This window comes from Ahaetulla prasina, chromosome 15, assembly GCF_028640845.1.
Source record: "Ahaetulla prasina isolate Xishuangbanna chromosome 15, ASM2864084v1, whole genome shotgun sequence".
NCBI lineage: Eukaryota > Metazoa > Chordata > Lepidosauria > Squamata > Colubridae > Ahaetulla > Ahaetulla prasina.
Window position 1 is genome coordinate 10,568,464 of NC_080553.1, and position 22,271 is coordinate 10,590,734.

Sequence of the window (22,271 nt, forward strand, 5' to 3'; positions counted from 1 at the left end):
TAGAATTCTTTATTGGCCAAGTGTGATTGCACAGACAAGGAATTTGTCTTGGTGCATAACAGAATAGAAATAGAAACGAATAGAATAGAAACGAATAGAGACGAATAGAAACGAATAGAATAGAATAGAATTCTTTATTGGCCAAGTGTGATTGGACACACAAGGAATTTGTCTTGGTGCATAACAGAATAGAAATAGAAATAGAAATAGAAACGAATAGAATAGAATAGAAACGAATAGAGACGAATAGAAGCGAATAGAATAGAATTTTTTATTGGCCAAGTGTGATTGGACACACAAGGAATTTGTCTTTGGTGCATATGCTCTCAGTGTACATAAAAGAAAAGATACCTTCAAGGTACAACACTTACAATACTTAATGATAATCATAGGGTACAAATTTAACACTTAATGATACAACACTTAATGATAGTCATAGGTTACAATTAAGCAATCAGGAAACAATCAATATAATCAATCAGGTCAACGCAACCCCTTGTAGGCTCCAGTCCAGAACTACAACTCTCAGCAGCCTCCACCCAGCGTGGCCCAAAGCGAGGAATGCTGGGAACTGTAGTTCACCATCCTCTGCGCGGCGGGGTATCCGTGCGCGCGTGCGTGAAGACGCTGAATCAGAAGCCCGGCGACTCCTGGCGCTTCCTTATCGCTTCCCTCCTGCAGTTCCCTCGGGAGGCCACCAGAGGGCTCTCCGGCGCCTTGCCCAGGTCGCTTTCGCTTTTCCCGGGGCTTGAGCCGGCGAAGCCGTTTCGGGCAATGGGCGCCGCTGCTTTGGCTGCCCCTTCGCCATGGGTGAGTGTGCCAGGATCCGTGGGTGTGTGTGTGTGTGTGGAATCCCTTTTTTGCAGCCGGGAAAAGCCGTTGCACGCTCGGCCGGGTGCAAATCTGAAAGAAGAACCGATTTCCCCCACTTTTTTTTTTTTTTTGCCCGGCCTAGGCATCGAACCTGGATTCTAAGGGAAAAAAGCCGGGTGGGGGAGGGGGGGTAGAAGAAGGGAACGAGGAGATGATGGGAAGCAAGCTGCGATGCGATGCGATCCGATCCTGCTTGCAGAGCGGCTAGCAAGGACCGGATAGATGCCCTCTGTTTGCCCCCCCTCCCCACGGTGCCAAGGGTGGCATTGCACCGCCCGCGCGGGCTTTGCAAACCCCGATCGACCCCTAAAGCTTGCCCGCCCTGCTCCTCCTCCTTCCGTGCCAAAGCGGATGTCGGAACATCTGGATGGCAACGCTGCTGGGCTGGCTCCGGCTTCGCGTCGCGGGGCCGGCCCGGAAGGGGTGGCATCATCTTTGGCGAAGCAGATGGGAAGGGATCCCGATCGGGAGAGGAAGGATGCCCGGCTGGGTGGGGTAAGGCGGTTGATTTGGGATGGGGACGAGTCTTGAGCTGGGCTGGGTTGGGCTGGATGACCTCCAAGGTCCCTTGCCAGTCTGTAACTCTAGGGAAGATGCCGGAGGGAGTTCGCTTGGAAATTTTGGGGAGGAATCCAGATCAATGTCCCGTTGGGTGGGGTAAGGCGATTGATTTGGGATTGGAATGAGGAAGAGGGAGAGTTTTGAGCTGGGCTGGGCTGGATGGCCTCGAAGGTCCCTTGGCAGTCTTTAATTCTAGGGAAGATGCCGGAGGGAGTTCGCTTGGAAGTTTTGGGGAGGAATCCTGATCGGGAGAGGAAGGATGCCACGCTGGGTGGGGTAAGGCAGTTGATTTGGGATGGGGTTAAGGAAGAGTCTTGAGCTGGGCTGGGCTGGATGACCTCAAAGGTCCCTTTGCCAGTCTTTAGTTCTAGGGAAGATGCCGGAGGGAGTTGACTTGAAAATTTTGGGGAGGAATCCGGCTCAATGTCCCGTTGGGTGGGGTAAGGCGGTTGATTGGGGATGGGGAAGAGGAAGAGGGAGAGTTTTGAGTTGGGCTGGGCTGAATGACCTCGAAGGTCCCTTTGCCAGTCTTTAACTGTAGGGAAGATGCCGGAGGGAGTTCGCTTGGAAATTTTGGGGAGGAATCCAGATCAATGTCCGGCTGGGTGGGGTAAGGCGGTTGATTTGGGATGGGGATGAGGAAGAGGGAGAGTTTTGAGCTGGGCTGGGCTGGATGGCCTCGAAGGTCCCTTGGCAGTCTTTAATTCTAGGGAAGATGCCGGAGGGAGCTCGCTTGGAAATTTTGGGGAGGAATCCCGATTGGTAGAGGAAGGATGCCCAGCTGGGTGGGATAAGGTGGTTGATTTGGGATGGGGATGAGGAAGACTCTTGAGCTGGGCTGGGCTGGATGACCTCAAAGGTCCCTTGCCAGTCTTTAATTCTAGAGAAGATGCTGGAGGGCGGGATTGACAGAGGGAACAGAGTATCCAGTGGGAAAAGTTGGTCTGTTTCACCAGATGCTAGCTAGTTGCCATGGTTTTCCTCTCCCCTCCCAAAATATACTTGGATGGGGCACCACAAGGAAACCTCAGTTTTGGAGAGTTAAGACGAGATACAGGTAGTCCTTGACTTACGACTAGAATTGACCCCAAAATTTATGTTGCTGAGTTAAGTCTCACTGCCTCATTTTACAAACCTATCTTGCCCCACAGTTCTTAAGTGAATCACTGCGATTGTTAAGGGAGTCACAGGGTTGTTAAGTGAATCTGAATTTGCCCGTCAAAAGGGGATCACATGACCCTGGGACACTGCAACCATTGTAAGTATGAACCACTTGCCAAAAACGTCTGAATTTGGATCCCGTGCCTATGAAGATGCTGCAGCGTTCGTAAGCATGAAATTTTTTTTCCAATGCTGTTGTAGCTTTGAATGGTCACTAAGTGAACTGTTGTAAGTCGAGGACTATCTGTAATAGCAAAAAAATTTTTTTATCCTGAATACTATTGCCAAGAAAAGCTTGACTTCAGAGAATCAGCAAACAAGGGCGATCGATTTCCTTGGGTTGATTATTTGGTTATATAGACCTTGATATCCTAACCTTCTAATGCTTAATTCGCACTTTGGAATCGTTAACCATAATTAAAAACTAATGTAATGAACACTTAAGGCCCCCGACAAGAAAACGATGACCTTACAATAGAATTTGTAAGAATTTACAAATATAGAATAGAATTGAATGGCGGAACTTATTCAACAAGTGAGAATTGCGTTTTAATCTTGGTTTGTGTTCCCGGAGAAACAGGAACACCTTTCTGATCTTGGTTTGCGCCTGAACAAATTAACAACCTACAATGGGTTCCCTTCACCCCAAATATTAACCCACGTTAGGGTTTCTAATCACAAGGTCTGAATTCACACATCACCCTAAGCCAAACCTGTATAAAATCATTTCAGTGTGCAGTGTAAATTTGACCATTTTCTGTTCACAGGACATGAACAGCTAAATTATTTATCTATGATTTATCTATTGATCAGAATTACGTAGCTGCCTATTTCCCAAGAAGCAATTCGGCGGAATACAACCTTAAACCAATGTACCACAATATAAAAGCAGACGATATTAAAAAGCCAAATTACAAATGAAAAACAAATTTAAAATACAGAAACCGCAGGGAGTGTGTCAAAATATCAGCCTTAATGAAGAATGTCTGTTATTTTCGAATTGTGGTCAGCCATCCACATCTTGAAAAGCATACAAACAAGAAAAAATCCAAAAGGCATAGATTTATTTTCCGGAAAGACCATTGCCTTCAGCTGGACTCATTTTTATTTATTTATTTTATTTTATTTTTATCCTGCCTTTTTATTACTTTTATAGGTAACTCAAGATGGGGAACATACCTTATACTCCTACTTTCCCAACAACAACCCTGTGAGGTAGGTTGGGCAGAGAGAGAGAGAGAGAGAGAGGGTGATTGGCTCAAAGTCACCCAATTGGCTTTCACCGCCAAGGTGGGACTAGAACTCACCGTCTCCTGGTTTCTAGGCCAGCGGCTTTTCAACAATGGATAATTCTTTTAGAAGCATTTGAAAACGAGAAAAATAAAGCAGAAGGGCCCTGCAAGCGCGATGCTCGTTTCTGATTTTCTGTTGAAATCAATTCAGAATATTTACTTCTGAAAACTTCTACCCAGCGACTGTTAACGAATTCTTTTTTAAGGTGCGGCAGTGAAAGATTTCCATTTTAAGGAGCAAAGAGGGAGGCGCTGAAAAGGTTCCTTTTCATGAAGCCCTCTTGAAAAAGGCGTAAATTTATATCCTCTTCAGCAGATCAACGTCACTGTGAATTGCAGTGGATTTTGTGAGGTTTTTGGGTTTTTTTTTCTTTTTAAAAAAAATGCTGCGTTGACCTCTTTTTGGCTTTACTTTATGAAAATCCAGCGCCGTAAACTTGCTGGTACATGTCTGAATTGTTTTAGACTCTTGATTTTCACTATTTGGGGCTTGGGATCGTGATTAAAGATAAAATAAGATGTTTGAAAATTCAGCCTATAATCTCGGCTTGGCTTGCAACCAGCCCTGAAGAGCAGAAGTCCAGAGTTGCACCATATCAGGATTTTCAGCTTGTTAACTTCCTGATAGCATCCGGATACCGGTAGCTTAAAAAAACCGGAGCAAAACCAGTATCTCCAGACAGGCTGATCTCGGCTCTGGAAGGCAAAAGCACCTGGTTAATTTTTTTTTTCCTCGGGAAAATAACCTTGGTTGAAAAAAAAATCGGTTTATTTTAATTGCATTTTTCTCAAATCGGCATTCCGGCTTTTACCGTAGCGCAAAGACCAAACTTGAGAAAAAAACAAAAACTGTGAGTATGGCTTGACTTCATCCCTTGTAGGAAAGGAGAGGCACTAGACCAGAATCAGGATTTAATTTTTTTAAAAAATGCAAATATTAGCTCTTGAATTCATGGCTTCTTGATGAAGCCATCTGTATTAATTCCAGAGAATGGTTTGCTTTTGAGTGAAATGTGTTTCGTGGGAAGAAAGCAACGGACCTTCCGATTTTCATAAATGAAGAACCACCTGATGGGTTGTTTTTTTTTAAATATCAGATCCTCTAATTGTGAAATAAAACACGAGGGAGGTGATGAAGGATTAAAATATTTTTGAAAGGCAGAAGAGGGGAATAGGCTGATAAAAGGATTTTCCCCCCCCAATGGCTCAAAATCCCAGCTAACTCTTTTCTGGTAAACATAACAGGATAACAGAGTTGGAAGGGACCTTGAAGGTCATCCAGTCCAACTCCCCCAAGCCCAAGCGGGAAACCCTACACTGTTTCTGACAGAAATTCCAGTCTCTTCTTGAAAGCTTCCAGTGGTGAAGTTCCCACAACGTCTGAAGGCAACTTCTGTTCCACTGGAAAAATAAAGAGGTATTAATAAATATCGATCAAAGTCTCCTGCTTGAACGGGGGTTGGGATTGGACTAGAAGACCTCCGACGCCCCACCCAGCTCTGTTCTGAACTGAAATTAAATTTGTGCACAAATTAGTGGAACACCAATGTTAACACGGTTATCCAATATGTACCAAGACAAATTCCTTGTGTGTCCAATCACACTTGGCCAGTAAAAAATTCTATTTTATTCTATTAAATGGAGCAGATGGTTGATAGATAATTATTTGAAATATTTATGACGTGCTGGTATGTTTTACTCTGGTTGTTTATTTAACACCCCCTGGGAGAGCTTTTCTTTAGGGAAGGGGATCTCCAAATTTGGCAACTTTTAAGACATGTGGACTTCAACTCCCAGAATTCCAAAATTCCAGCAAAATTCTGGAAGTTGGAAGTCCGCAGGTTTTAAAAGTTTTAACGATTAGCGTAAGCCAAATACATCAGTAAAAGGGCTCATTTCCTGAACTGTGCAATTAGCATTTTATCGGCTCCTAGTTGATCATGGACTGTTAAAAAAACGGGGGGGGGGAATCATTGTTTAAAAGAGTGGAAAACCCCAGGATGGTGGGCAGTTGGCAGGGTGGGGTGTTGTTGTCTAAAAATAATTGGCATTGGTGCCACAATAGTAGAGGGGTTTATGAAAATCTCAGCGGTTTGAGGCTGAGTTGAAGGAAATTGCATGTGACCATTTAAGGGGTGTAGGATTGCAAATTTGGGAGGGTGTCTCTCTAGAGGTGCCTGTCTATCTTTGTGTATGTGAATGGGTGTGTGTATACAGGGGTGGGCTTCAAAAATTTTAGCAAGGGGTTCTCTGCCCGGTTGCTGGGTCAGCCTAGCCAGCTTCCTGTACTCCCCGGGCTCCAGAGGCTTTTCTTGAGCCTCCGGGAGGGCGAAAACGGCCTCCCCAGGCTCTGGAGGCCTTCCTGAACTTCTGGCAGACCCGTTTTTCGAACCTCTTGCGCACCCTGCACTTACTTACTTGCATCCAAAACGGGCAAAAACTTGTAGTCTATGACTATCATTAAGTGTTGTACCTTAGAATTCTTGATGAATGTATCTTTTTTTTTATGTACACTGAGAGCATCTGCACCAAGACAAATTCCTTGTGTGTCCAATCACACCTGGCCAATAAAGAATTCTATTCTATTCTATTCTATTCTATTCTATTCTATTCTATTCTATTCTATTCTATTCTATTCTATTATTCTATTCTATTCTATTCTTCTAATTCTTTCTCCTCCTCCTCCTCTTCCTCCTCCTCTTCTATTCTTCCTCCTCTTCTCTTCTCTTCCTTTTGCTATTTCTCTCATTCTTCCCTACTACCTCTTCTTTCCCTCCTTCTCCTTCTATTCTGTTCTGTTCTGTTCTATTAGAACTAAAGAGAACTTTTCTGACAGTGAGAACAATTAACCAGTGAAATAACTTGCCTCCAGAAGCTGAGAATGCTCCAACGCTGGACCTTTTTAAGAAGATGTTAGATAACCTTTTGTCTGAAGTGGTGTAGGGTTTCCTGCCTAAGCAGGGGGTTGGACTAGAAGACCTCCAAGGTCCCTTCCAACTCTATTCTATTCTATTCTATTCTATTCTATTCTATTCTATTCTATTCTATTCCTTCTCCTTTCTCCTCCTCCTATTCTATTCTTCCTCCTCCTCTTCTATTCTATTCCATTCCTTTTGCCATTTCTCTCATTCTTCCCCACTACCTCTTCTTTCCCTCCTTTTCCTTCTATTCTGTTCTGTTCTGTTCTATTAGAACTAAGGAGGAATTTCCTGACAGTGAGAACAATTAACCAGTGGAACAGCTTGCCTGCAGAAGTTGTGAATGCTCCAACACTGGAAGTTTTTAAGGAGAGATTGGACAACCATTTGTCTAAAATGGTACAGGGTTTCCTGCCCAAGCAGGGGGTTGGACTAGAAGACCTCCAAGGTCCCTTCCAACTCTTATTATTCTGTTCTGTTCTGTTCTAAATGAGCTGAGCTGTGGCTGTGTTTTAGCGCACGTTCCTTTGGTGCCTTTTCCCCGCTCCAGAAAATGTTCCAGACGAACCATTCCCCATGTCAAGCATTTAAAATAAAATAAAAAATCCAACTAGTTCAAACCCTACCAACTGTGCATTTTTCTCTCTCGCCCAGAAAGCCGAGTTTGGCTAATCCTCTTAATTACGTCGTACTTCGGCGGGGCTTGCTTTCCGCACGAGATTAACGGCTGCCGTGGCACAGCGAGTTAAAAACAACAACAACACACACACGGTCTTATTGTTTATGCTTCCTTGGGACACGGCGACGGTTAGCCACGGCTGTGGCCGGTGGCTGCTCCGATTCGCCCCTTCCTTCTCTGCTCCTGTCTTCACGTTTGGGGAAAGAGATACTGGCTAACGGCGAGGATTTTGTCTTCTAAATTTTGCGCTCCCCAGGGTTGACGTCTAAGGATGCCCAAAGCGACGGTGAAACTGATTGTCACCGGGGATGATTTCGGCTATTGCCCGAGGAGGAACCACGGCATCGTGGAGTGTTTCCTGGCCGGCGCCATCTCCAATGTTTCGCTCCTGGTTAACGGGAGTGCCGTATTCGACGCCGTTCAGCTGGCCAAGAAGTGAGTCTTTCCTTTTTAGTTTCCTTTGATTTCGCGGGCGTCAACCCATCAGGTTTTTAAACCCTAAAGATGAATCTACAGGTAGTCCTTGATTTATAATCCTTCGTTTAGTGTCCGTTCAAAATGACGACGGCACCGAAAAAAGTGACTTCTGATTGGTTTTGTCCACACTTGCGACCGCTGCGGCATTCCCCAGGGTCACGTGATCAAAATTTTGGGTGCTTGGCCACTGGCATGTACTTATGACAGTTCGGGTGTCCTGGATGTACCTGATCCCCTTTTTGTGACCTTCTGACAAGCAAAGCCCATGGGGGAAAGCTGGATTCACTTAACGACCAAATTATGAATTTAACACATGAATAACTGTGCTAGGAGTGATTGTAAAAGGGGGCGGAATTCACTTAGCAAATGTCTCACTTAGCAACAGAAATGATGGCCTCAATCACGGTCGTAAGTAGAGGACTACCTGCATTACAATTTTGAGAGGGACGGACTTCAACTCCCTCAATTCTCCAGCGGCTTGAAACTCTAGTTAGTTGGAAGTCTACTATCTTAAAAGTTGCCAGAGTTGAGAAATACTGTATTATCACATCTACTGTGGAAAGGTGGTTAGAATGCATTATTACAGACGAACTCACTGCCCACTGCCAGCTGTTCGATTCTGTCTGGATCACGGTTGACTCAGCCTTCCATCCAGGTAGTATCCATATGCCCATGAGCTGTGGTGGCGCAGTGGTTAGAATGCAGTATTGCAGACTGACTCTACCCACAGCCAGCAGCTCGATCCTGACCGGCTCAAGGTAGACTCAGCCTCCCATCCTTCCGAGGTGGGTAAAATTGAGGACCCAGATTTTTGGGGGACAAGAGGCTGGCTCTGTAAACCACTTAGGGCTGTAAAATGGTATATAGCAATAGCAATAGCACTTCGACTTAGATACCACTTCTTAAGTGATTTTACAGCCCTCTCTAAGCGGTTTACAGAATCAGCCTCTTGCCCCCAACAATCTGGGTCCTCATTTTACTGACCTCAGAAGGATGGAAGGCTGAGTCAACCTTGAGCCTGGTGAGATTTGAACTGCTGAACTGCAGCCAGCAGCCAGCTGAAGTAGCCTGTAGTGCTGCACTCTAACCACTGTGCCATCTTGGCTCTTAGATATAAATCTGTGTGCTATTGCTATTGCTATTGCTATTGCTATTGCTATTGCTATGCTATCCTTTCCTTTCCTTTCCTTTTTCCTTTCCTTCCCCTTCTCTTCCCTTCTTTCCTTTCCTTTCCTTCCCTTCCCTTCCCTCCCTCCTTCCCTTCCCTTCCCTTCCCTTTCCTTTTCTTTTGCACAATAGCTAGAATGCAGTATTACAGTGTCATTCTGCCCCTACCCACAAGTTCGATCCTGACCGGCTCAAGATTGACTCGGCCTTCCATCCTTCCAGGGTCAGTAAAATGAAGACGCAGATTGTTGGGGGTGATTTTCTGATTCTGTAAAACCCCTTAGAGAGGGCTGCAAAGCACTGTGAAGCGGCATATAAGTCTAAGGCATATAAGTCTATTGCCAGGGGTGTGGAGTTCAGCTCCCAGACTCCTCGGGGATTCTAGGAGTTGAAATAAGATAACCTGCGCCAAGATTGCAGAAGACAGCTCTGAATTTCCAAAGCCAAAGGAGTTTGCTCTTTTTTCCCCCCACGCAGCTCCCAGAAATCAGATCAGAAAGAAACGGTGAAGATTAACTAAAAGATGCGAATACAAGAAAAATATTGTGTGTTTTTGAAGAGGTAGAATCTGTGTCCGATGACAGCATCCCTCCCTCTGTTAAAAATAAATAAAATAAATCCTTCGGTGTTTAATTAGGCGATTATCCAACTTATCCTGGCCTACTTCTGTTCTCATTATCTCAGCCAACCTAAGAGGATTGATTTTCTTGTGCCGACTTAGAAACCTGCGAGATTCTTCCTGAGTCAGCCTGAGATTTCTCTTCTTCCCTTGTTACTAATTTCTTCCATATCTATACTCTTATAAGTTTCCTTGGAGAACTCATTATTACATACAAGACAGTGTGAAATCACACAGCTGTCGGTTCTTTGGCTGGTATTGGCCTTCATACTTATCGCTTGTCCCTAGCATGTCGTAACGTATCGGCGGAGTATATAGGTGTTCTGACCTAGGCTTCCCCAAACCACGAAGCAGACTCCCTTGTCCCAACAAAAACCCCTTTTTATTAAGTTACCATGAATTTTTTTCATTCACATCCAGCAAAGTCTTTCAAGGCAGAATTTATAGTCACAGACCTTATCTGGTTTGGGGAGCTGCCAGGCCCAATATCTTCAAAACTTGGCAAGGAGACATGAACCAATTAAGCGAACTAATTGTCTCCTGCAAACTCTACTCCCCTTTCGCTCCTCTTTTATTCCCTATGGGAGAGGCCCTTCATTGTCCTGGCTTTACTCCTGAGTCGACCCTTGTTCTTTAGCTGTGGCTTTACTCCTGAGTCGACCCTTGTTCTTTAGCAGCTCCCTTCGTCTGGAAACTCTGTGCATGCGCACACTGGGAACAGGCTCCAGCCATTCGTCTGCCTCACTGATGTCCGACTGAAGGCAGCTGACAACTGTCAGACGGCCCTGGCCCCCTCTCTGCCTCTGACGCAGAGCCCTCGTCAGAGCCTTCCCCAGACTTCAGGACTGGCCCATGTTCCTCCCCAACCTCCTCACTGTCCAAATATGCTGCCAGCTCTGCTGGCGGGCCACAACAAAGCAGCCATCATTCAATCTTGGTTTCACATTAGAACAGCTGCAGAACTCAAAGACTTGGTTCACTCCATGTGAAGATGTTGTAAGGCCCTCATTCATGCTGAAGGTGACCCAACTAAGTATTAACTGATGTCGTGATCATTTTTGTATATCTTTTTTATCTATGGGGATAATTTTTGTATATCTCGTTGTTGTTGTTTTTTTACTTTTCTTCTTTATACGGTAACTGCTGTTCTAACAGCAAATCCTTCCTAAAAGAGATTGCATTACATTCTTGATTAAATTATCTTTCCATGGATATATAATTTTATGGTATTACTCCAAAAAAAAGTGGTGTTATCAGCTAGTTATAGAAAATACACTTTTCCCAAAAGGTTCCCACAATTTTGGCCACTCCGGTGTGTCACCGAAGAGGCATCTTATGAGTCACCATCTTGAACTAGGGGAAGGGGATCGAAGTTTTTCTCCTTGGCAGACGTTCAAAAGTGGTTGAAGGGTTTTTCAGGGTTTTTCCCCCCCCCCTCCTCTCTGTAGACATTGCATTCCAATAGGACTCCATGCCAATCTATCCGAGGGCACCCCGGTTTGCCCAGCGCTGAAGAAAAAGTCCACGCTCCTCAACCCAGGCGGGTTCTTCCATGGAAAGATGGGAATTCGGACGTGTTTAAACGAAGGACTTCTTAGCATGGTTGAGGTGAGGAGGAGCGAGGCAAACATTACAGGGGTGGGATTCAAAAATTTTAGCAACCGGGGTTCTCTGCCTGGTTGCTGGGTGGGCATGGCCATGGTGGGTGTGGCCTACTGGGCCTCTTGCACCACGGCACCGGGGGGGGAGTGTTTTTGCCCTCCCCAGGCTCCGGAGGCTTTTCTTGAGCCTCCGGGAGGGTGAAAATGACCTCCCCCAGGCTCTGGAGGCCCTCTAGAGGCCGGAAATGGGCCTGTTTCCGGACTTCCGGTAGGCCCGTTTTTCACCCTCCCCAGGCTCCGGAGGCTTTCCTTGAGCCTCCGGGAAGGTGAAAATGGTCTCCCCCAGGCTCTGGAGGTCGGAAATGGGCCCATTTCCGAACTTATGGTAGGCTCGTTTTTCACTCTCCCCAGGCTCCGGAGGCTTTCCTTGAGCCTCTGGGAGAGTGAAAACAGCCTCCCCCAGGCTCCGGAGGCTGGAAACAGGCCCGTTTCCAGACTTCCGGGAGGCTCGTTTTTCACCCTCTCAGAGTCTCTTTGCAGGCCCTGAACTTACCTGGCATCCAAAACGGGCCGCGTGGAGACTCCTGAGAGGGGCGGATCGGAGTGGGCGGGGCCAGGCAGTCCTTGCAACTGCCGGTTCGGTGAACCAGATGTAAAATATTAGCATCCGGTTCACCCAAACCGGCTGAATCCCACCCCTACAAACATACCTCCGTCTACTCTTTCAAAGGTAGTGGCTGAGATATGTCGCAAAGGATGACCACGTCGAGCCAGGCAACTCAAATAGGTTGAGTTTGTTCTTCTTCTTGGTGTAGGCCAAATTCATCAAGGGCGATGTTTCTAATGAGTTATGGATTTCTCTTTTCCTGAATTGTACAAAGCCTGTTTTGGGAGCCCACACAACCACTTGTGTGTTTCTCTGTTAAGAAGGGCAGCAAATCGCACTGCTCTTTAGGGTTAGCGTTGTTCGGGGATAATTTCCGAGTTTTGTAACACAGGGTTGAAACGAGATGCTCTCCGAGCTGGTAGTTTTCTTGCAGACGTTTCATTACCTAACTAGGTAACATCATCAGTGCTACAAGGGAGTGGGGTTTATGGAGAGGATGACAACTGTAGCGTCCTTGGTGCTTTCTGAGTTTGGTTATTTTCTCGGACGTTTCATTACCAAACTAGGTGACATCATCAGAAGAGTTGGGTGAGAGGAGGAAGTGGAGGACAGGACGACTGTAGGGCTTTTGGTACTCCCTGAGCTTGGTTATTTTTTTGCCGACGTTTCATTACCAAACTAGGTAACATCATCAGTGTTAGAAGAGTTGGGCAAGAGGAGGAAATGGAAGACAGGACAACTGCAGGGCTTTTGGTGCTCTCTGAGGCTGGTTATTTTCTTGCAGACGTTTCATTACTCAAACAAGGTAACACTAGCACTGATGATGCTACCTAGTTGGGTAATGAAACGTCTGCTCAAAAACAAACAAGTTCATAACTCCCTTCATTTCGGAGCTCGCCAAGATGTCCCTTGGAAAGGTTTAGTTATGCCCAGTTTATTTTCTAGGTTTCATCCAAAGATTTTATTTTTATAAATGAGATATATTCATGGAACAAATTTACACCTTCTCCTGATTTTCTACGCTTAGGTGAAGCAGGAATTAATAGCACAAGTGGAATTGTTTCGTGAACTGACGGGCCATTTACCTCATCACATGGATGGACACCAACACGTCCACGTTCTCCCAGGTAAGTAGTATCTGCGTCGATCGATCCACCGTCTCCCTTCTGCTCCTGTTGTGACCCAGGCCCAAGTAGATTGTAGGAAACTCAGTCCGTGGAAAAACAAATTTTATTCGAACAGCTGGGAATTACTTCATTCCCAGCGTCGGTTCAACTCAAAGTAAAACAAATGCCTCCCAACACAAATTCCTCAGTTATCTCACAAACTTAAGTCCAAGTAGGCAAACTGCCAAAGGCCCTTCCTGGCAAATGTCCAGAAGCCACAAAGACGTACATGAAGCAGAAGACAGAGCAGAAGACGCAGCTACAGCGTTGTTTTCCGGTAAAGCTCAAACGCCAGTGCTGGTCTGTTATTAAGCCTTATGGGAGGGGTCAATCATCTCTTGGCCCTACTCCCGAGTCATCCTCTCTACTTGAGCTGCTCTTGCCTTCTTCTCATGCGTACATTAGGAACAGGCTCCTCCTGTTCCTCTGCCTCACTACTATCAGTCTCTGGAGGCTCTGGAGTCCTCACCTCACTCCGCGATGGCCCTGGCCTCACCTCAGCCTCATCGCTGTCCGACTCCGTTGCCAGCTCCGTAGGCTGCTGACGGACCACAACAGTTCCTCACAACATTTCGATGCTCGTATTTTCCTGAAATTGGATCTTCTTACCATGTTCTTCCTCTTCGGTTTCTCTTCCAGAGATCAGGCACGTATTTGCGGAGGTGTTAGAAGACTACGGGATCACTTACACCCGAGTTCCCATCGAACCGGATCTCCCACGCTGTGGTTGGATCGAGTCAACTCTGATGGATTTCTATTTGGGAGTGGAGAAGGATTCGCTGAACACCATAGAGGTCTTTCAAAAGCACGGCATAAGGTGAGGGCATCTATAAGAATAGAATGAATGAGCTGGGAGGGACCTAAGAGGTCTTCTAGTCCAGCCCACTGCTCAAGCAGGAGAACCTATACTATTTCAGATAAGTGACTGTCTAGTCCAGTGGTAGTCAACCTGGTCCCTACCGCCCACTAGTGGGCGTTCCAGCTTTCATGGTGGGCGGTAGGGGTTTTGTCCAATACTGAAGCACTTTCCTTTTTTTTTAATTTAATTGACTTTTTAAAAATATTTCATAGCATTATTTAAAAACATTTTCATTAGATTTTCACAAAATTCCCCGTGACAATTTATATTTCTGAAAATATACTATTTGTATCGCCCGCGCATAAGTTTAGTTCACGTTACGTAAATGAAACTAAATGGCGCTATAGTGCGACCGCAAACAAAAGCGCCTTGTCCCAGAATAGCTCGCACATCTCCTCCCCACACCACCCAGCTGTAACAGACAAACAGAGCTGGTAGCCGGCGGCCCCCCCCCAATCCATGATGTGCGAGAGGCATGCGCAGACAACAATACACGGCACATTACTGTGGAACTGGTGGGCGGTTAGAAAATTTTACTACTAACAGAGATACAAAAGTGGGCAGTAGGTATAAAAAGGTTGATTACTCCTGGTCTAGTCTTTTCTTAAAAACATCCAGTGATGAAGCACCCACAACTTCTGGTGGCAAGCTGTTCCACTGGTTAATTGTCCTCACTGTTAGGAAATTTCTCTTTAATTCCAGGTTGCTTCTGTCTTTGGTTAGTTTCCACCCATTGTTTCTTGTCTTACCTTCTGGTGCTTCGGAGAATAATTTGACCCCCTCTTCTTTGTGGCAGCCCCTCAAATACTGGAAGACTGCTATCATGTCCCCCTCTAATTCTTCTTTTCTTTAGATGAGCCACACCCAAATCCTGCAGTCGTTCTCCGTATGTTTTAGTCTCCACTTGATCATCTTAGTTGTTCTTCTTTGGACTTTTTCCAAAGTCTCAACATCTGTTTTGTAGTACAGGGACCAAAATTGCTTGGAGTATTCCAGGTGTGGCCCTTACTAGGGTTTTATCTGGGGCACGTTGTTTTCTAAAGTAGGCTATAAAAATACTGTGAACCTCAGATGGCTCTTCCACCAGCAAAGATGTTCCGTAGTAACTCACCAAAGCGTTGGGAAATGTAAGAGCAACTATGGAACATACTATCATCTCTGGTGGACTTGTCCGGTGGCAAAACAATTCTGGGCTAAAATCAAAAAGTGGTTAGAGGAGATAATACAGAAATCAATAAAGGGAGAGCCAGAACAATTCTTATTAGGGATCCCAACAGAAAACTATACAAATGATACACAATACTTAATACTACACATATTAACAGCAACACTTATAGTTTATGCACAAAATTGGAAGGAGAACCCACCAACAGAAGAAGATGGATAAACTAACAAAAAAAATCAAAGAAAAGAGATGGATAAACTAACAAAAAAAATCAAAGAAAAAGAGGATACAGAATATTATAAGGTCTGGTGTAGATGGTATGAATGGTTGGAAAATAGGAAAGATAAGAAAATTGAATAACAGGGTAAAATGTAGAGGAAATAAAGGAAGACAGATAATATAAAAGTAGAATAAGATAGAATTAAATAGATATGTGTAAATAGTAAGAAAGAACCGCTTTGGATAGCTGATAAGAAAGAGTGATATGTATATAAATGTTGTATGTTTGTCTTGTGTTTTAATGTGTTCAGAATAAAAAAAATACTGTGAACCTAATTAGCGGTCAGGAAATGTGTCATTTTTGAAGTTAGTTCTGCTGCAGACAGTCCTCCCCTTACAACCATTTTTAAGCGCCACGCTTTGGACTGCCAAAGGTGCTTTTTCAAAAGCGGACTTTTCTTGGGTTTTCTTCCGTGAAAACGTTTCGCTTCTCACCCGGGAAGCTTCTTCAAGTTCTCATCTAGATTCTTGAATGAGAAACGAAACATTTTCAAGGAAAAACCACAACAAGAAGAAAAATCCAGTGGCTTTTTTGGACAAGCACCTTGCGACAACCCTGACCTGGATGATTGAGAATCGCCATAGATGCCTGCTCGAAGTTACAGTAGCACTGAAGGAAGGGACTTACGACCGATTCTTGCTCTTACAACTGTCATGGTTACGTGATCAGAGGCCTTTTAACTTTGAATGGTCGCTAAACCGATGATTCTAGAACAAGGACTACCAGTAAGGCATGTATTGTTAAGGAAGTATAAGCAAAGGATGTCTTATGCAGATAGTCCTTGACTTACAACCACAATCGAGCCCACAATTGCTGACGCTAAGTGAGGCATTTGTCAAGCAAGCTTTGCCCCCATTTTACGGCCTTTCTTGCCACCGTTGTTAAGTGAATCACTGCAGTTTTTAAGATAGGAACACGGTCGTCGTTCTGACCTAGGCTCCCTTAAAAAGCAGGAAGCAGAGTCTTGGTCCCAGCAAAACCCCTTTTATTTACACGACTGTGAATTCCTTTCATTCGCAGTCAGCAAGGCCTGTCCAAACAGTTTTTCAAAGGAATATTTATCAACACAGACCTTATCTCGCTTGGAAGGCTGCCAGGTAACTTGTTTCCAAACGCAGTACAAGGCAAAACTTGACACAGGGTCTCTTAGAGTCACGAACAGAACTTCCCACTCTTGAAACGACCGACCGAACGAATTGTTTCCTGCAAAAGCCCCCTCCCTGTTCGCTCCTCTTTTGTTTCCTATGGGAGGGGCCAATCACCTCCAAGGTGTGGCTTTACTCCTGAGTTGACCCTGCTTTCTGAGTTGTTCTTGTCTTCTGGCAGCTCTGCGCATGCGCACACTGGGAACGGGCTCCAGCTGTTCCTCTGCCTCGCTGCTGTCTAGCTCCCTCTCTGCCTCCGAGGCAGAGCCCTCGTCCAAGCTTTCCCCAGCCCCCAGGACTCGCCCAAATTCCTCCCCAGCCTCCTCACTGTCAGATTCTGCTGCCAACTCCGCTGGCCGCCAGCGGGCCACAACAGTCGTTAACTGAATGTGGCTTCCCCATGTTGTCAGAAGGTCGCCAAAGGGGTTCATGTGACTCCGGGGCACTGCAACCGTCGTAAATACGAATCAATTGCCAAGCATCTGAATTGTGACCGCGGAGATGCTTCAATGGTTGTTAAGAGCGAAAAAGTGTCATAAGTCTCTTTTTTTCCAATGTCGTTGCAGCCTTGAACGGTCACTAAATAAGTCGAGGACTACCTGTCTTTCTGAAATTTAAGAAACTTTTTGTCTTCCAGGTGGCCAGATATATATATCGGCCTCAGCACCATGGGGAAAAATATGTCCATCCAAAGCATCTTAGATGCTATCGATAACGCCACCGCAGCTCATCTGGCCAAAGACGACATAACAACGACTCCTCCACCATCTTCGTTCTTATATCCTCCCGGTCAAGGACTCCGGACGGTGACCCTCGAACTCATGACCCACCCAGGCTACCCCAGCATCCCACCTACTGGCGGTTGCGGAGAAGGCCCCGATGACTTCTCTCAGTCGCGGGAACGCCTGCACGAACTCGAGACCTTGAAGAACCCAGAGCTCCGGGAACATTACAAAATGAGAAACATTCAGCTCTGCGCTTTCAAAGATCTCGCCGTCTCGTCTGACTCTCCGTGAAGGACGCCTTCCGTTTTTACGTCGGTTAGATGAACGGTGGCTGATGGTTCCAAATGGGAGCAGGTGACCTCTGGGGAATTTTTGCACTCTCTGCAGGCGGATATGGCGCCTTCCTCTCATTTTTAATTTTTTTGGGGGGGGGAGGGCAACTGGAGGGGGAGAAAAAAACCAACAACCTCATAGAAGGAACTTCCGACTGCGATTGTCTTCCTGCGAAGAGCCGAGTGGGATTTCCCAGAGTTTTTGGTTGTAGAAGCAGAAGTTGAATGGGGGCAGTTGAATGGGGAGCCATCGCTCGGCGTTGGCTTGATAGCAAACACCAGCATAGATCTGAAATTCTTAGGGTCGATACCAAGAGGGGAGAAAAAATTGGTAACTCAGGGTTGACAGAAAGGGCCCTTGTTGCTCTCCGAGCTTGGCAGTTTCCTTGCAGACGTTTCGTGACCAAACTAAGTAAAATCATCAGTGCCTCCCTGGGTGTTTGTCTAATATGACAATACGTTTTTCTGCCAGATGCAAAGCTTCGTGGCCTGTTTCACAAACCGCAATTAAAACAAGCCAAGGCTTGGCACGCTGCAGGAACCCAGCTAACACAGCAACGTAGGTCTCTCTTTCCTCATTGTATTCTGAGATAGAAAGGCATTTTGGAAGAATCCAATGTAAGGATTTTTTAAAAGATTAGTTTAAAAAAAAAACCATCAAAAAAAAAACCACCATCCCAACTGTTTGAATAGCAAATAGAACAGGTTGAATCAAGAATACCTCGATCTGCAAGACTGAAAATCAAAACGTTATGAAAGCTTGTTAGAAGAGAGTTTGGAGCGTTCCAATTTTTTATTTTTGCCTTGGGTTGAAGATAGTAGTTTAAAATCTGAAAAAATAAATACAAGCAAACAGTTGTTTACATAAAGACTCCTGGGCTTGAAAAAATAAAAAAAAATTGCATTCGGCAATCAAATGCTCACCATATTTTTTTTTTAACATGCTCAGTTGATTTGTGCAAACCCCTTGCACAGATGATTGTCCAGAAGTATGGTATTTAGCCGGTTCAAACCGGTTCACCCGAACCGGTAGTGGAAATTGCGCCCACCTGCCCTGTCTCTTATTTAGGCACATTTTTGAGGCCGTGCGCATGCGTGGTAGGTGCACGATTGAGCAAAGTCCATGCGCAGAAGGCCATGTGCATGTGAGGACGTGGCGTGTGCAAGCAAAGCGAGCCCGCACACACGTGCGCTCACGTTTGCAAACCGGTTTCAAGGTTTTTTTTTTCCCCACTTGTGAATTTCCTGTTTTAAAAGACGAAATTTTCTCTTGGACCTTCCACAGGTTGGTCCCAATCCTATCTGTGATCCAGTAGGCATCTCTCTCTATATATATAAAAGCGAAAACCCACTCACGCATTAATCACGAAATCTCCAGAACCGTAAATCCTACAAACTTGAAATTTGCTAGGTATGTTCCTCTTGGCTTCTAGGTGCTAAGAAAGGATTAGCATAATTAACATAATTAACATGCTGTGATGCTAAGGAGCTGTACTCCCCCCTCCCCACCCCAAAAGAAATCTATTCCAAATGCAAAACACAAGCAGAGGAGTTTCACTTTCAGTTTTACTTTCACAGCAAGCAGCTTTACTGCAGAACACTTGAGCTAAGCCAAGGCCAGCCTCCTTCCGGTCTCACACAGCAAATACTGTTTGAGTTTCCAAACACCCCTCAACTCTCTCACACAATGACAGGATGGTAGCCAGATGAATACCGATGGATGCTGCGGGCTGGGACATTCTACTCTCCCTCCCCCTCTGTTCCAACTGCCAGTTGCATTATATTAACACACACTGATGCTACAGTTACACGTTCTACATTAAGTTTCAGGCTACAAGTCTCAATTTATCAAGCCTGAGCACATAGTTTTATAGCGAAGCACGGGCGTCCAGCTAGTATATATAAAAAGAGCTGCTGTTATATTATCTTTTTTATTTCCTATTGTACAGAGAGTCCTCCACTTACAACTGTCCATTTAGGGACCAATCGAAGTTACAACAGCACTGGAAAAAAAATGACTCGCAACCAGTCCTCGTACTTACGGCCATTGCAGGGTCCCTGCGGTCAGGTTATCGCAACCAGGTGTTTAGCAATCAGCATAGAAGAGTTATAACGCCCGGGGGGGGGTCATTTGATCCTGATTTGTGACTTTCCCAGCTGGCTTCCAACAAGCAAAATCAATCCGTATTCACTTAATGACCATGTGATTAAGAAGTGCAGTGATTCACTTAACAACCGTGGCGGGGAAAAAAAGGTCTTAAAATGAGGTGTGATTTGCTTAAGAACCCGCCTTGCTAAGCAATAGAAATTCTGGTCATAAGTTGAGAATTATTTGTAATAGGTCTGCAACATAATGTTTATACTTTTGAGAAATTACATTCCTTTGGCTAATTGTTTAAACGTTCAAATCAATTCTGTGACTCTTGTTAATTCCCACAAGTTTCCCGAGTTCTCTGTTGACACTGAAGTATTATTTATTCTTGTATTACTCTGGGACTAATAATGAATTAAACTAGTTGTTTTTTTAAAAAAAAATCACCCTCTTTTCTATGGATAAGTAATTGCCTACTATTAAGCAGTGTATTTGGTTAGGAACAGTTTGGAAAATTGAAATTTTGAGTTTCTTCCAGCCACTCTCTCTCTTCCCTGGCCCGCACTGGTCGAAACTAAAATATTTGAAAGGAGCATTAACAGCGATGGCAGAATATGCCAGCATTTAGCCATGTTTTAGACGGATGAAAGAAATATTTACCCTTCCTTTCTAATTATCTTATATACTATATCAACCTATTTTGGCTAGTTTGAATAATAAGTAATAGAAAAACAGAATTTGCTGGGCATTTTAATTAGTTATTAGATTATTAGATTATTTTAACAAAAGACAAACAAACATTGGCCAGGATAAATGCAAGAAAGTTGATTTGATTGCAAGGTGAAAAGAAAAGAAAGGAAAAGAGAGAGAGGGAGAGGGGGGAAGGAAGAGAAAAAAGGAAAAAAGAAAGAAAGAAAAAGAAAAAAGAAAGAAAGAAGGATTCAGCTTAGCACCGAGAAGTGCGATAGTGTTATTTAGTTAATCCATTCATCAAAAAGTCACGCTATTAAAAATACTGCACAGAGTGCTCAATTCACCATTCATTTAGCAACCAAAATTAAAACGGAACTGAAAAAAGTGACTTAACAGCTAGCTGGTCCTTGCAATTACGACGGCATCCCCACGGTTACGTGGTCAAACTTTGGTCATTCAGCATGGACGCAAACCTTTAAGCCATCATATGGCTTCAAAATCTAATCTAACAAAGCTAATTTGTTCCTACGTACAGGACAAACAGCAAGGCCTGTTAACATCCCAACTGTCAAGTTAAGCCAAGAATTGCCAAGCCGCTGAAAAAAATTCGGTTTGGCCAAAGGGGCGAGTCCCATCTGCTCGCACCTCTTGCAGAGATGAAAACGGGAAGTTTTCAAAACTTAGGCTGGACAAACCTTTGGCCTGGATGTATAAGGTTTCCTGCCTTGAACAAGGGGGTTGGACTGGAAGACCTCCCGAGGTCCCTCCCAGCTCTAGAATTCTATGTCCTAAAATCACCTCTCGGGCACATCGAAACAAGCCATCAATCGCTTCTTCAAAATTATTCACAACTTCCCCGGGTTTTGTGCAAGGCGCGTGCCATTTTTGCATCTCCTTGGATCGTTTTTGAGTTTTTGCAGCCATTTGGGGGTGGGTGGGTGGTTAGATCTTCCCATGGAAAAACGAAAGGGGAACAGGGAATTTCACAGAAAGGTGGAGGGGAGAAGGCTGGGATATTTTAAGATGTTCTTTGACATGGCTATTTTAGCTGTAGATATAGCCCGGGAAATTACATTTCGTTAGCCAGAAAAGGGGAAGATAATAAGGACACTTACAAGATGAGATTGTAGATCAGTAATGGTTATAGCTAAAGCTCGAGGGACAGGTGTTGTGTTATTTGCACAAATGCAGCTGACAATTATGGGTTGAATGCAGGAATCTGACCCACAGGGGGAAAAAATTAGTAGATTGTTGTTAACCAAGATAAGAAGGGGATTCTGAATGACAGTCCCTTAAATTATTCAATCATCCTCATCCTCATCCTCATTATTATTATTATTATTGCATTCTCTGCTCCGAAATCACCCGTGGACATGTTTTGCAATTCGACTCGAGATGTTTGCAGTTTAAAAAGAAAGAGAAATCGATTACTACCCCCACCCACCCCGATATCGAAGTAAAAAAAGTACAAAGCTGCATATGGAACAACAACAACTAAAACAAAAAAACCACAAATGTTCTTTTTTCAATGTCATGCAAGGCAGGATTTTACATACACTTCAGTTTGACAGGTAAAATTTGGCATTTTTTTTTTTTGTTTATTTTGAATCGGAGTGAGCGTGAATGAAACAAAGTCAGTTCCAACTTTCTGCAAATGAAGACACAAAAGTTGTGGAGATTTCGGTAATAGACAAGTGCTGGTCACCAAGCCTACACACACAATTAAGGAAATGCAAGTGTCCATTAAGGTTTTTTTTTTTTAAACTTTAATCGCCTACCAAAGAATGTGTCTAAGAACACTTAAAACAGAGATGTTCATACCCCAACTGATAAGGAAAAAAAAAAGAGAGAGAAAACTT

The 22,271-nt window shown here is 44.5% G+C and overlaps 1 protein-coding gene across 8 annotated transcripts; it reads left to right on the top strand.

Annotated features, from left to right (window-relative positions):
- Nucleotides 1-300: 300 nt before the first annotated feature.
- YDJC (YdjC chitooligosaccharide deacetylase homolog) lies at nt 301-21,789 on the top strand. 8 transcript variants are annotated; one of them, XM_058157954.1, is made up of 7 exons: nt 301-1,368; nt 3,752-4,738; nt 7,741-7,919; nt 11,196-11,355; nt 12,983-13,082; nt 13,761-13,938; nt 17,208-21,789. In XM_058157954.1, the coding sequence occupies exons 3-7, from the start codon at nt 7,756-7,758 to the stop codon at nt 17,584-17,586; spliced, it is 981 nt and encodes a 326-aa protein (XP_058013937.1). In that variant the 5' UTR covers nt 301-1,368; nt 3,752-4,738; nt 7,741-7,755; the 3' UTR covers nt 17,587-21,789. The 8 variants fall into 8 exon arrangements, with proteins under 8 accessions (XP_058013937.1, XP_058013936.1, XP_058013941.1 ...); XM_058157953.1 differs by having other exon boundaries at nt 3,752-3,810; XM_058157958.1 differs by having other exon boundaries at nt 301-810.
- Nucleotides 21,790-22,271: the final 482 nt, after the last annotated feature.